Source organism: Stenella coeruleoalba (genome assembly GCF_951394435.1).
Source record: "Stenella coeruleoalba genome assembly, chromosome: 18".
Lineage (NCBI taxonomy): Eukaryota > Metazoa > Chordata > Mammalia > Artiodactyla > Delphinidae > Stenella > Stenella coeruleoalba.
This window is the reverse complement of record NC_137164.1, coordinates 7,389,240-7,404,845: the sequence shown is the minus strand read 5'-3', so window position 1 is coordinate 7,404,845 and position 15,606 is coordinate 7,389,240. Positions and strand designations below refer to the sequence as shown.

Sequence of the window (15,606 nt, the reverse complement as noted above, 5' to 3'; positions counted from 1 at the left end):
TAATAGTCTTTATTTTAAAGTCTATTTTGTCTGATATGAGAATTGCTACTCCAGCTTTCTTTTGATTTCCATTTGCATGGAATATCTTTTTCCATCCCCTCACTTTCAGTCTGTATGTGTCTCTAGGTCTGAAGTGGATCTCTGGTAGACAGCATATGTACAGGTCTTGTTTTTGTATCCATTCAGCCAGTCTATGTCTTTTAGTTGGAGCATTTAATCCATTTACATTTAAGGTAATTATCGATATGTATGATCCTATTACCATTTTCTTAATTGTTTTGGGTTTGTTATTGTACATCTTTTCCTTCTCTTGTGTTTCCTGCATAGAGAAGTTCCTTTAGCATTTGTTGTAAAGCTGGTTTGGTGGTGCTGAATTCTCTTAGCTTTTGCTTGTCTGTAAAGTTTTAATTTCTCCATCGAATCTGAATGAGATCCTTGCTGGGTAGAGTAACCTTGGATGTAGGTTTTTCCCTTTCATCACTTTAAATATGTCCTGCCACTCTCTTCTCACTTGCAGAGTTTCTGCTGAAAGATCAGCTGTTAACCTTATAGGGATTCCCTTGTATGTTATTTGTTGTTTTTTCCTTGCTGCTTTTAATAGTTTTTCTTTTATTTAATTTTTGATGGGTTGACTAATATGTGTCTTGGTGTGTTTCTCCTTGGATTTATCCTGTATGGGACTCTCTGTGCTTCCTGGACTTGACTATTTCCTTTCCCATATTAGGGAAGTTTTCAGCTATAATCTCTTCAAATATTTTCTCAGTCTCTTTCTTTTTCTATTCTTCTTCTGAGAGCCCTATAATTCGAATGTTGGTGTGTTTAATGTTGTCCCAGAGGTCTCTGAGACTGTCCTCAATTCTTTTCATTCTTTTTTCTTTATTCTGCTCTGTGATAGTTATTTCCACGATTTTATCTTCCAGCTCACTTATCTGTTCTTCTGCCTCAGTTATTCTGCTATTGATTCCTTCTAGAGAATTTCAAATTTCATTTATTGTGTTGTTCATCATTGTTTGTTTGCTCTTTAGTTCTTCTTGGTCCTTGTTAAACGTTTCTTGTATTTTCTCCATTCTATTTCCAAGATTTTGGATCATGTTTACTATCATTACTCTGAATTCTTTTTCAGGTAGACTGCCTATTTCCTCTTCATTTGTTTGGTCTGGTGGGTTTTTTCCTTGCTCCTTCATCTGTGTGTTTCTCTGTCTTCTCATTTTGCTTAACTTACTGTGTTTAGGGTCTTCTCTTCGCAGTCTCCAGGTTTGTAGTTCCTGTTGTTTTTGGTGTCTGTCCCCAGTGGCTAAGGTTGGTTCAGTGGGTTGTGTAGGCTTCCTGGTGGAGGGGACTGGTGACTGTGTTCTGGTGGATGAGGCTGGATCTTGTCTTTCTGGTGGGCAGGGCTGCATCCAGTGGTGTGTTTTGGGGTGCCTGTGACCTTATTATGATTTTAGGCAGCCTCTCTGCTAATGGGTGGGGTTGTGTTTCTGTGTTGCTAGTTGTTTGGCATAGGGTGTCCAGCCCTGTAGCTTGCTGGTCATTAAGTGGAGCTGGGTCTTAGCCTTAAGATGTTGATCTCTGGGAGAGCTTTCACCGTTTGATATTACATGGAGCTGGGAGGTCTCTGGTGGACCAATGTCCTGCACTTGGCTCTCCCACCTCAGAGGCACAGGCCTGACACCCGGCCAGAGCACCAAGACCCTGTCAGCCACACAGCTCAGAAGAAAAGGAAGAAAGAAAGAAAGAAAAAAATAAAATAAAATAAATAAAGTTATTAAAATAAAAATAAGAAATTATTATTTTTAAAAATTTTAAATTATAAAGTAATAGAAAATGAAAAAAAAAAAGAAAGAAGAGAGCAATCAAACCAAAAAAAAAAAAATCCACCAATGATAACAAGTGCTAAATCTATACCAAAAAAACCGACAACAAATGGACAGACAGAACCCTAGGACAAATGGTAAAAGCAAAGCTATACACACAAAACCACACAAAGAAGCATACACACACACATTTACAAAAAGAAAAAGGAAAAAAAATATATATATATCGTTGCTCCCAAAGTCATCTCCTCAATTTGGGATGACTCATTGTCTATTCAGGTATTCCACAGATGCAGGTACATCAAGTTGATTGTGGAGATTTAATCCGCTGCTCCCGAGGCTGCTGGGAGAGATTTCCCTTTCTCTTCTTTGTTCGCACAGCTCGTGTGGTCCAGCTTTGGATTTGGCCCCGCCCCTGCATGTAGGTCACCTGAGGGCATCTGTTCTTCGCTCAGACAGGACGGGGTTAAAGGCGCCGCTAATTTGGGGGCTCTGGCTCACTCAGGCCGCGGGGAGGGAGGGAGGGGTATGGATGCGGGGCGAGCCTGCGGTGGCAGAGGCCAGCGTGAGGTTGCACCAGCCTGAGGTGCGCCATGCGTTCTCCTGGGGAAGTTGTTCCTGGATCACGGGACCCTGTCAGTGGCGGGCTGCACAGGCTCCCGGGAGGCGAGGTGTGGAGAGTGACCTGTGTTTGCACACAGGATTCTTGGTGGCGGCAGCAGCATCCTTAGCATCTCATGCCCGCCTCTGGGGTCTGTGCTGATAGCCGCGGCTCGCGCCCGTCTCTGGAGCTCGTTTAAGAGGCGCTCTGAATCCCCTCTCCTCGCGCACCCCAAAACAGTGGCCTCTTCCCTCTTAGGCAGGTCCAGACTTTTTCCCGGACTCCCTCCCGGCTAGCCGTGGCGCACTAGCCCCCTTCAGGCTGTGTTTACGCCGCCAACCCCAGTCCTCTCCCTGCGATCCGACCGAAGCCTGAGCCTCAGCTCCCAGCCCCGCCCACCCTGATGGGTGAGCAGACAAGCCTCTTGGGCTGGTGAGTGCCGGTCGGCACCGATCCTCTGTGCGGGAATCTCTCCACTTTGCCCTCTGCACCCCTGTTGCTGTGCTCTCCTCTGCGGCTCCGAAGCTTTCCCCCTCCGTCACCCGCAGTCTCCGCCCGCGAAGGGGCTTCTAGTGTGTGGAAACCTTTCCTCCTTCACAGCTCCCTCCCACTGGTGCGGTCCCGTCCCTATTCTTTTGTCTCTGTTTTTTCTTTTTTCTTTTGCCCTACCCAGGTACGTGGGGAGTTTCTTGCCTTTTGGGAGGTCTGAGGTCTTCTGCCAGCGTTCAGTAGGTGTTCTGTAGGAGTTGTTCCATGTGTAGATGTATTTCTGATGTATTTGTGGGGAGGAAGGTGATGTTCACGTCTTACGCTTCCAGCGTCTTGAAGGTCTCCCGGCTGCCACTTTCTGTCTGTGCGATTGTGGGTGCACTTCCTAGCCTCACTGAGTTTCAGTCTCCTCATCAATTGAAGGTGAATGGAGACATGAGTATTTATGGATACCTCCTTGGCTGTTGTGAGAATAAAATGAGAGAAAGCAGCGCCAGGCTCATAGTAAGCATTCAATAAATGGTGGCTATTATTCCTCCAACCTCTTCCTTCTTATAACCCCCAATGGAAATGTCTTTCCTACTGACAAATTATTGTTATTCCAAATATTCTTTTGTGCCATTTTTTCTGCAGGACAAAACTGACAAACCCACTTTGTCTGTCATTTCTTGAGGTCTAACTACGAGCTACTCAGCAGATCTCTCAACAATTCACTGTGCTGTGTTCAACTGGATGCACCGCACTGCCAGTGTTTTTATGGAGAAAAGGATTCATTGCAATTTTCCCTTTCATTTTTCTCCACCTTTGGGAATGAGATATAGAAGCACTTAATGTTTTGCTAGTTAATTTGGGTTTATTTAAAATAAGTAAATATGGGAGGGATAAATTAGGAGTTTGGGATTAAAATATACACACTACTATATATAGATAACCAACAAGAACCTACTGTATAGCACAGGGAACTATACTCAATATCTTGCAATAACCTATAATGGAAAAGAATCTAAATAAGAATATATGTGTGTGTGTGTATATATACATATATATATATAACTGAATCACTTTGCTCTACACCTGAAACTAACACAACATTGTAAATCAACTATATTGCAATAGAACTTTAAATAAATATGTAAATAAGTAAATATCAATAATAACAGTAATAGTATCAATACTAATGAATAGAACCAACGTAGATGTACCACCTTCAAACCATTCACAAGTCCCTGCTACTTGGAAGTGGGTCCAGAGTGGATTCTGAGAAGTGTGGGGGGAGAAGGGACCTCAGGGTGTCATTTAGCAAAATGCATCTTGTGAAACACTAAACCTTTGATATGCCCTAGAAAAAAAAAAAGGAGGGGTGTCTGTAGTTAAATAAGACCTTCCCTTCTTGTAGAAACAAGAATCACAGTGTCTTAGCACTTTAAAGTTTCTCAAAAGTCTTGCTGTACAGAACTTGTTCTTTTCTTTAACACCTGTTAACAGCCCATGAACTTGTAATCTACGGGTCACATTTTGGAAAATGACACATCCGCAGAGACCCATCTTCTCTCCACAACCTGTGCTCACCCACACTCATGGAGAAGAATCTTAGGTCAGTTAACTGAGACTTTTCTCCAAAAATCAAACTTTGACGGCTCTGGCTGCGCTCATCAACTGGGAGCAGGGCTTTGACCTATGCCTTAGACACATGAAGTCAAGGTCGAGATCCTTCTAACTCTCAAACCCTGACTCAGCTCTGCCCTCGAGGGAGATGGGTGGTAGAGCAGCCCATTAACCGAGGCTGAGTCTGAGCTGAAGGCCTCACCTGGCTGGGACGTCTGTTTACCAACAGCCCCCAAATCTTGAACTCTCTGTATCACTCAACAGTCATACTTTATGCTGAAAAACATGCATCAGCCATTTCAATCCACGAGCATCATTTATTCTTTCTGCTATTTTTCCCTTTATGCAGTCTCTAAACATGTATGATCCCACACCCCATCAACCAAGAGTTTTGATCATGCAACCCTATGACGGGTGTATTTATGTACAAATTATATACACATTCTACTCTCAATCTGTATATTAAAACTGAGTAAAGTTCAATTTCCTATTTTTAGATAGCAACATAAGATACATGTTCTTTCCTTCTCAAACCCCTACAGCTCTGCTTGTACCCCTCTTTGGTGCTTTTGGACGCCCCTGGAGAAGCTATCACTGGGGATGACTTTCTACCGGGCTAACAGGTAAGGCCCTTCCTGGTAGCTTCCTGGCTGGGGCACACAGACTGGGGGCTCCTGGCGTCGCCAGCAGGCGGCAGCCTCTGTGTTGCTCTTCAGCACCTTCCACAACCCACCTCAGGCACACACAGGGCGCTGCCAGCTGGGTCAGGGAGGAAGCAGTCTTTGTAACAGAACCACAGTGGTGTCTGGGCCACCTTTTAATTACAGAAAATTCCCCTCCGCTCCCCCCTCCCCCCCCAAAGCTCTGACCTCTCCACAGCTCTCTCCCCTCCCCTCCCTCTTCTGGCCCTCTCTCGGGGGTGGGTAAGTGGGAAAGTCACGTGGGTTTGGGAGCTGGGCGGCAGCACCCATGCGGTGGGGACCCCCAGGAGGCACCAATCACCCACCACTCTCCTCTAGCGCCTTCGGACGTCAGGGACGCCATCTGGAGGCTGGCAGCGGGGGCCAGGCGTCAGCGAGGCGTCTTCTGAGACGCAGAGCTAGTTCACTCCGGGGGGAAATGGCGGGCACCAGGCGGCCTGGCCTGCCCCTGTTCTTCTTCATTTTCGGCAGGATGGAAACTTAGCTTCTCACCCGGTACCGAGAAATTCCGCTGCATGCAGCCCTGCGCCCCTTCTCCAGACGAGCCCAGCTGTGCCCCTAAGAACACGGGGCAGCCGGTGAGAATGTAGTGATCTGGGCGGGAAGAAGCTTCTCTTTCCGAACAGGTAGAATGGTTTTCACGTTCTTTTGGATTCCACGTGGGGAGAGGTTCTGGCGTTACCCCTGACGGAGGACACTGTCCTTGCCCCTCTTGCACTCTTGCACGTGGGTGTGTCTGAGGGGACCTCTCCCATCTCCCCTGCAAACAGCACAGAGGGGCTGACGGCACCGCACACACTCTCCTCCACGTCCTGTAAATGTGAACATCTAACATGGCTTAAATCACATCCTTACGCTTCTTCGATGGATTCTGAGAATGAACACACCGAAGGTCCGAATCTTAAGATGGAAATCTCCCTGTAAGTAGTTCAGGAAGGGATTTCCTCGGAATCAGACTGCGCAGGAGTGCTGGGTCTGAGGGGCTGGGGCCGACGGGAGACAGAGGGGCCTCGAGGGGCTGCATTTGCTTGTGCTATTCCTGCCGTTGCTTGTGTGGCCACGACTCCCACTTTGGAAGGATCTCTGGAGACATCCAAGTCACCTCCAAGCGGAGACTGAAGGCCAGCTCAGAGCTGCAGCCTCCCTTTCTCACAGGCCAATCACAGGCTCAGAGAAGCAGGTGACAGGCCGCTGGCTGAACCCTCTGTCTGAATGCGCTCAGCACAGAGAGAAATGAATGTTGGATTTGCATCCCACATCGCACCCGCCTCCTTCACCGAGTTCTTCAGGTGTTTTCAAACAGCCTTTTCATTCGGAAGGAAAGCAGCAGAGGTGGGGAAGCCATTGCATAATTCCCCCATTCTTTCCGTTCTGGTTGCACCAGGAGACCTGGCTTAGGAAACGCACTAGAGTCCCCTCCAGACCCCATCGAGGGGACCAGAGGGGCTGCAGGCAGCTGCCAGCTGGTCCTACCTGCTGCTTCCGAAGCTGGCTGGTGAGCGACGGCTGGTTTTCCCGGCAGCCCCTCTGGACTAACGCCCCAGAAAATCGGTCAACTCCACGACTGAATGACTGGCTGAGAGGTCCCCGAACAGGCGGAGCTCCATCCCGCCATGTCACAGCCCCGCTTCCTCTCTTTATACACCAGCACTTGCTAAGATGATGAAAAGTGTCCCCAAAGTCTCCCAGGTGAAGTTCAAGCTTCCCTGGGAACCTCGCCTCCCCGGCCTTTGGAAGGTTAGCCCGGACAGACATGCAGCCCTGTGCCCATTGCCCCTCTCTGTCAGTTAGCAGTGTCAGGGTTTGGACTCACTTGGCAGTGTAGACCCGTTCAAAGGCAAGTGTCCCCGTCCTCTGGAAGCTCCACCCATTATGGGTCTTGCTTTCGTGCTCCAACTTGTGGGCAAAGAACCCTGCCAGGGGGAAAGGTTTGGATTTGGTTTATAACGGGGAACATCCACGAGCCTCGTATCCCATTATTTTACTAGAATGTTAGACGGTTCCTTAACTTGACGTCTAAAGAGCCCTAAATGTCCTCCATCAAATGTAACTGAGCAAACATTCATTCAGCAGCTACCCTCCATTAATCACTGCATCTGGTGTTGGTGACTCAATGGTGAGTAAGACACGACCCTCACTTTCAAGGATCCGACAGTCGGAAGAAATAGACAACCAAGTAAAGAAATTACACTATAGAGTGACTCGTGCTAAGATCAGACTGAGCGAGAATACAGAGCCATCGAGGGTCCAAGGGGGCAACTTAATTCAGTGTTTGGGACACAGAAGGATTCCTAGAGGAAGTGATATTTAAGATAAAATCTGAAGAACAAGTGTGGCAAGCAGAGGAGACCACTCCACTCTAGTGTAATGGCATGTGCAAAGGTCCAGAGGCAAGAACCTCTGGGGTTCAGTACATCCAGCTTATTGGTGGTGGGGAAGTAGAACCTGGTACAATTACAAATGAGACCGAAGAGGTAGGTGGTGAATTGTTCTTTCAATGACATTTCTCTGTTATCACTTGCCATGTGCCAGACACTCAGCTTATGTCTGAGAACAAAACACACAAAGAGCCTTGGCCTGAGGAGCTTACGTTCTGGCGAGGATACAAGAAGAGAAGACAGACCACACACAGTAAACAAAATGCAAAAATTAAAACGACACAGTGTGCCAAGCTGTGGACAAAAGAGAAGGCACAGCACGACAGGGGCCGCTGTGGGTGCAGACAGGGTGGCCGGAGGGAGCCCCAGGGAGAAAGCAGTAAGTGAACCAAGGCTGAAGAAGACGGTGGCTGAGAAGTGCCTGCCGGACTTAGCAGCATGACCGTGACCTTGATGACAGCCACGTTAAGAGCTTCTGAATTTATTTCCATCTTGAGAGCAACAAGGAGTTACTGACAGATGTAAGTTGAGGAGTGGCATTGCCAGAAAGCCACTCTGTCTTTAGCATGGTGAGTGTTTAAAGGGGTGAGACCCAGGACAGGGGAAAGACAGAAGGGAGCTGGTTAGGGTGATGCTTGTGGGATTAAGAGATGCTGAGGGGCAGAATCTGTAGGCTGGATGGTGGGGATGGCGGGATAAAGGTCTCTCTCTCCCTCCCTCTCTCTCTCTCACCCCTCCTATTTTATTCCTTTCCTCCTATTTCAAGAGTGAGAAAGGGAAAAGTGTGATTGTCAGGGACCCACTCACAGGGTTTCTTTCCATCAACTTCCTCTTAGCCTCCTCAAAAAGACATGAAAAGGATGCCTTATCCATTGTGTACATGAATAAAAGTCTTCACGTTTTCCTTTCTGTCAAGAGTACATTCCTGCCCTAGAACTGTGCCCGTTTTGAGCAGCGCTGCAGGGCTGGCTTGTCTGAGGGCCCTCTGTCAGGCACTGGACATGTGCTCCTTTAGTGGGCCTGGCACCAGCTCTGTGACGTGGGTGGTACTGTCCCCACTTTGTAGACAAGGGCCCTACGGCTCAGGGAGGTTAAATAACTTTCTCAGAGTCACTCCACTGGGGAGCAGGGAGGTTGGGATTCAACTCCAGCTGGGCATTCGAGGGTGTGTTTACCCTCCTACTGTCACATAGAAGCTCACTTCAGGGATTCCATCAACTACACAGCGTTTAAGTATCCAACTGTCCACTCTGGACGTCCCTTCTTACCATAGAATACAGTGGAAAATTCTGATCATTGTCTTTCCAGAACCCAAGGTGACACCCCTTGCCCCTGAACATGTAAACAGAGACCGTTTAAGAAAGTCTGAGGTTATTTCTGCAACCAACTGCACAGCGTGGCCGTCCCTCTCCGAGTCTGCCTCTCTTCTTCCTCTCCTTGCCTGAGAACAAACCCCTTCCTCTTTTCCAAGCCTTAGCCCTCCACCTGCAACCCTGACACTGCTTCTGCCACCCTCTTCGGGTCTTTGTTCATCAGTGTTTGCCCCATTTCCTGAACCTTCAATCTCTGTTTTCCTCCTAATCCTTACCATTGAAACACACTCAGATCTTTCCTACCCTCAAAACAAAAGAGAAACAAGCCTGCCTTTAGGGTCTACCTCCCCCTCCTTCTAAGCTAAACTTGAAAGAGTTGGGCCACCTCTGTCCACTCCTCCAAACACTGACACTCCAACTCCTATTTTCCTTGACCACGTTACAGAAACTGTGCACGCAAAGACCACTCACACACTTCTCTTGGCTGGCTGCTAACATCAGGCCAAACCAGAGAGACAGAGAGAGACACGGAGAGAGAAGGCTGCAACGGTACCCCATGCTGGGCTCTGCTGGCTACTCTACCTATGTTAATTATCCCAGGCAATACCTTCAACCACCACTCATAGAAGATATTAGTAACTCCATCTCTCTGTTGAGGAAACTGGTGGTCAGAGCAGGTAAATAACTTTCTCAGGATCACATAAAAAGCCCTTGAGATTTTCATTAAGTTAGTATGAGCCAGCAGCGTGACACGGAAGAACAATTCACACATCCATTATTCTAACGGAACTGCTGTCTGAATCTCAGGAACGGTTTCCCTCCATGGAAAACACCCACCTGCATCTTAGAAAGAACATGGCAAGTTGGGGAGTGGGGTAGGAGGGGGAACCCAATGACAAGGGACTCTGGAAACCAAGTCATATGAGGAATGATACATTGAAGAAGGGATGTTACAGGTGACTTTGTAAACACAGAAGCAGCAGGTACAGTCTAAGCTTTTCCAAAGAACAGACACACCAGTGGATAGAAATTATAAGGCAGCAGATTTCAGTTCCATATAAGAGACAACTTCCTGAGTAGTGAGAGTTTGAATGAATGAATTTGAGACAAAATACACTGTGTAAAGGTCTACCCTTTGGAGCAGGTTTGAATCCCAGTTTCACCATTACTGGCTCTGGAACCTCCAACCAATGGTCTAACCTCTCCAAGCTCCACTTTGCTTACCTGTGAATTAAGCCAAGACATGGAAGCAACCTAAGTGTCCACTGACAGGTGACTGGATAAAGAATATGTGGCACATATATACAATGAATATTACTCAGCCATAAAAAGAAACGCAATTGAGTTATTTGTAGTGAGGTGGATGGACCTAGAGTCTGTCATACAGAGTGAAGTAAGTCAGAGAGAGAAAAACAAATACTGTATGTTAACACATATATATGGAATCTAAAAAAAAGTGGTCCTGAGGAACCTAGGGGCAGAACAGGAATAAAGACACAGACGTAGGGAATGGACTTGAGGACACGGGGAGGGGGAACGGTAAGCTGGGACGAAGTGAGAGAGTGGCATGGACATATATACACTACCAAATGTAAAACAGATAGCTAGTGGGAAACAGCCGCATAGCACAGGGAGATCAGCTCAGTGCTTTGTGACCACCTAGAGGGGTGGGATAGGGAGGGTGGGAGGGAGACGCAAGAGGGAGGAGATACGGGGATATATGTTTATGTATAGCTGATTCACTTTGTTATACAGCAGAAACTAACACACCATTGTAAAGCAATTATACGCCAATAAAGATGTTTTAAAAAAATTAAAATCAAAGAAATATAACACTATATATTTCATAGGGTGCAAAGGATTAAATGAGATAATATTATGCCCAGCACCATACTTGACACAAAGCAGATTCTCAATACACTTAACAATGGGAAGCGCAAGGCCAGTGCGTTGTGAGCCCTCCGTCAGGGGACTGTTCAGTAGGGGCTCTTGAGGATGCTGTAAAGAAGATTTCTGCTGTCACCATTCAGGCCTCCACGCACGAGGCCCGGGTCCCTCCCCGCAGCTCACCCAGTCTAATTAGTTTGGCTTCCTATGGAAATCACTCTCTCTAAATCTGTGTTTCCCAGGTTTGCTTCCTGGCCAAGCTGCTGGCACCTTGGCCAAGAAGTTGGAGGCCCTCTGGGTGTTACGCATAGGAAATCCATCTCTCTACACTCCCTGCGAAACCAGGCTTTGGCAGTTCTGGTCCAGGTCTCTTGGAACGAGGTACTCTAAACTTGGTCTGCATTTCCAAACGTGGGTTCTGCTGGATCAAGCTGGAAGAGGGCCATGAGCTCAAAGATCTTGATGACTAACGAGCGTCTGGGAGGCAGAGGAGGAGGTTCCACCAGGCGGGTGGGCTCTGGCCCTTCCCCTGGGGAATCGGGCTCACACAGTGTACTGAGAGCGCAGAGCTCTCCAACACTGTCACAGACACGGGGACTGACCTCCTTGTCTTGGGACAAAGACAGAGTGTGCCACGCCTGGCAGCAACATGTGAATAGTTCCTAAAGCTAACAGAAAGGGCATCCAATGTAACTGGGGTGGGACAGAGTTTTTGCATATTTTCCGCACTCAATAAGGTAGACCCGTGGCTGCAACATCGAGGTTAATTAGAATTGCAAAGAGAAGTTCTGGACCTACATTTGGACCTTTGTGTTTGCCTAAAAACTCAACGGTTAAAACAGGTAGAGGTGTTACCTTCCAAGTCATTTGCATTGTTCTTGTTTCCCTGCACGGGCACATTTAACAGTTAGAAACAAAAAGTCCTCACAGGGTGATCTCAGCATCACACGGGAGCCCTGGTCTCTGCCTCAGAGGGGAGCAGGGCTGATCCTAAGCCTCGGAGCGGGAGGCAAGGGCTCCTTCTGTGGCTTCAAAAGGGCAGCAGCATGTCTTCTCCCCCGAGCACGGGTGGGACAACGCTGTGAAAGGGAATTGGGGGGATTGGATGGGGAGGGACAGAGGCTGTGATGCTGGGGCCGTGCTGTCCACACCGCTACACATGCACTCCAATCATCTGTGTGCCCAGGATGAAAAGTCTCCAGCCCAAAGCAGTAGCTCGTCCACACTTGTCTCTCCCCCACCAGGAAGCCTCTTCAGTTCACGGGACCGTGTCAGGGAGAACACTGTGCCCTGTCGTTATCTATCTGAAATGGCTGGCCGAAAGACTGCGGTTCAAACTCAGACATGTGGCCATCTGTAATCTCTCCTCCCCCTTTGCACCGAAGAAGAAGACTTAATCTCACCTGCCAAAGATAATTAGAAATCTCACCGTCCACCTCAAGTCTGCTCCGGGTTTGCTGTGCTTCTATGGAAAAGCCCGGGACCCCCTGGACAGACCAGGGCCAGGTCCTGGGGCATCTCAGGAGAGATGAAAAGAGTCTGTTCTCACGGGAGGAGACCCTCCAGCTTCCCCCGACTCAGCCTGGACCAACAGGGAGCAGCTCAGGGTGCACTTGAACCTCTGCTCAGCCCCATCTGCACAGGCGGCCGAGGGGACCCTGGCTCCCGTCCACTGTCACCGAGATTGACAGGTATCCGGGGGAGGGCCGCAGGGGGAGAGCTGAACAAGCAGCGCCCGCCTGCACCCATACAACTGCCTCCACGGGCACCGGAAGCATCACTGCAGGCTTCCTGCTTACCGCCTGCCCATCTTTTCCTGCCAGCCTTTCCTTTCCTGGGAGGCAGGAACCTAGCTTTCTTGTTCACTGCTACATCCTCCTGGATGTGGGACCCTTCCTGGACAGAGCAGGGTCCCTGTGGGTGTATGCAGGTCGAATGAATGAATCCCTTGGTGACTGACAAGACTAAGGGAGCCCCAACATGAAATAGCAATGGCCTGAGACTGTGGCAGCCTCCAGCCGGCCCCTCGTCCCCTCTCTGAGCTGCAACTCTCTTGTGTGAGATTTAGAATGAAAATGTTTGGGTCAGAAAACTGCCAAGTGCTGTTCCGGACACCAAGGGGGGAAAGTGGCGGGAGGGCTGGTGGCGGTGGGATGAATTGGGAGGTTGGGGTTGACATATATACACTGATATGGATAAAATAGATAACTAACAAGAAGCTTCTGTATAAAAAATAAATAAAATAAAATTCAAAAACGAAAAACAAAACGTGTTGTTCCACGGAGGAAGCATACTCGGAGTATGCAGAGTTGGCCACTCTCTGGTGCGGGGAGACCACGGGCAGCCTTCCCCATCACCAGCCTCTGTCCACACTCGAGTTGGGGGAAAATATCCGAATATGCCCAATTGATTGAACACCCAAGTTTCCAAAGTGTGCCAGGGTGTGAACATACAGTAATTACCATTAAGTTACAGCGCCGCCCTTCGTCATTCCTCTCCTTTTTTCTCTGTCTTCGTAAACTGCAAAGCCCAAAGACACTGGCCGTACTGATAGAGACAGCCTGAGGCAGTCCTAGCTCAGAACTTTAGAGAGAAAGTTCTACCCAGTCCTGGCGTTTTCAGTTCTAGGTCTCTTGCTTGGTTTAAGTGATAGCAGAGTTCATGGAAATGCAAACCCCAAACAAGAAAATCCTCTCCGGTCTGTCTCTCCCTTTATGTAAGTACGTAATGCCTACCAAAAAATGCTTCAAAAATTACACATTGCTAGAGAAAAAGAAAGTATTGCAAAGGACATGTTTCTTCAAAAGAAAAAAAAAAAAGCAATACCGAGGTAAAATAATGTTAAGGTGAAATCCCCCTCACACCACACAAATTTCCTTTTTTTTAGCCTACAGGTGACAGGTGAAGAGCGCCCAGCTGCAATTAGTAGAACCTAGCGTCTGGGTGAACATATATCTGATTGTCCCTTTCCAGCCTTCCTGCCCTCCAACTGGTCTCTGGCCACAGTAATTCATAGTTAAAATGCTGATTGCAGACACTCCAGTGACGGTTTTTTATACAGTTTGCTGCCCTGGCTCTACAGACATGATTAATCATCCCCATTAAAGCGAAAGAACGATTGGGAGAAGGAAAAACCTAAATTCATGCAGAAAGGCACAAACCCCTATACATTCAAATAAAGATACAAATACACATAAAGACAAAAGCGTACACACACACACACACACACACAACTGTGTAAGCCTGACTTTCAAACAACTACAAACAAACTCTACCCTGAGGGAGGGGATTCCCTTACCGTTCTGGACTACACTGATGAGGGTGACGATGGCAAGCAGGACAATATTGCCCAGGGTTTCGTAATCCATGTTCGTTTCAGGCTCCCAGCAAGGACTGATCAGCTCTGTGGCACCCCAGGCCCGCACTGTGCACGAAGGGGAAGTGAGGGCTGGACTCTGCCTTTCATCATTAGAATTTCCAAAGGTCCCAGCGCTTCTTCTTTTTTTTTTTTTTTTAATAGCCACCAAAGTACCCTGGCTCAGCGTGTCCTGCCAGAAGAAGCAGGGCTCAGGAGACAGGCAGGAAGGGAAGAAAAAGTGAAGCATGTTTTTTATTTATTGAGCACCTAAAAGGTCTGTGTCCAGAGTACTGTCTTTCTTTTTTTCCTTGAATTCCTCGGAAAAAAATAACTACTTGACACGTGGCGGGGTGCAGAGTAGCGACCAAGTAATAAGCCCCGGATGAATGAATGAATGACGATGAGGTGGACGGCTGACGCCTCTGTTTCCACAGGAAACAAGCAACAAGAGAATTAAAACTAAACCAAAGAACTTAGATAAGGAGCAGAAAGACGGTCACCTAGGAAAACTTCCACACAGGAAGGACTGTTAACCACTGGCTTCTCTGAGGTCATTACTGAGCTACTTCCCTGGAATCTTCTCAGCATAATAATAAGAGTAGAGAGAAGGTGTAAGAGGGAACCTGCTGAGTGAGGTAGGTGGTGGCCTGGCATCTTATAGGACAGTTTTCTGCCCTTGGAAGTTACACAGAAAATGCAAGATTCTGCAAACTTCATCCCAGCCTCAGCATCTATTTGGCAGTGATGAAGAAGAGCTTTTATCAAAACCTCACTTCGAAAGAAAACATTGGGGGACTTCCCTGGCAGTCCCGTGGTTAAGATTCCACGATCCCAATGCAGGGGGCACGGGTTCGATCCCTGGTCGGGGAACTAAGATCCCCGCATGCCACACAGCCAGAAACAACAACAACAAAAAGAAAGAAAGTAGAAAGAAAGAGAACATGGGCCACTCTGGTTAGTGGCAGCAGGATTTGCATCTTGCTGTGGGAGAGGCCAGCGTGGGGAAGAGATCACACAGTCCTCATACCTGAGGCAGCTGAGGCCAGCTTGAGTGAAACAGGTCCATGGGGGTCCATGGAGGACCGAAGCGTTTGGAGCTTGGACGCACAGAGGCCAGTAGCGAGGGCAGCCCTGGCTGGTCATGATGCTCTTGAGAACTCTGGCTGAGTGCCTGGGGCACTTCACAACGTGTGGAATCTTTACAAGATGGCTTAGGGGCTGGGCGCTGGCAAGATTTGTGTGTTCACCTCAATGAGATCTCACTTGTAAGTGTCAGGGAACGCTTAGGTCCCAGTAGACAAGGGGTCTGGTCTCCATAAAGTGTTAGCCCTTCTAAGACCCCTGCTGTCTTAGTGACAGTGCATCAGAAGTGAAGGCCAGGCTCCTTGAAAAGTACTCTAGTTGCACACAATAGAAACTTAGCTCAAGCTAGCTTGGGCAAAAAAGGGAAATTTATTGCC

The 15,606-nt window shown here is 48.0% G+C and overlaps 1 protein-coding gene across 1 annotated transcript in view; it reads right to left on the bottom strand.

Moving 5' to 3' along the window:
• ALOX5AP (arachidonate 5-lipoxygenase activating protein) overlaps nucleotides 1-14,594 on the bottom strand; it is a 30,947-nt gene extending 16,353 nt beyond the window's left edge. The window contains exons 1-2 of the mRNA XM_079903398.1: nucleotides 14,087-14,594; nucleotides 7,024-7,123 (exon numbers count right to left, since the gene is read on the bottom strand). Coding sequence (XP_079759524.1) covers nucleotides 7,024-7,123; nucleotides 14,087-14,393 — 407 coding nt within the window. The 5' untranslated portion in view covers nucleotides 14,394-14,594. The remainder of the gene's footprint in view (nucleotides 1-7,023; nucleotides 7,124-14,086) is intronic.
• Between the last annotated feature and the right edge of the window lie 1,012 nt (nucleotides 14,595-15,606).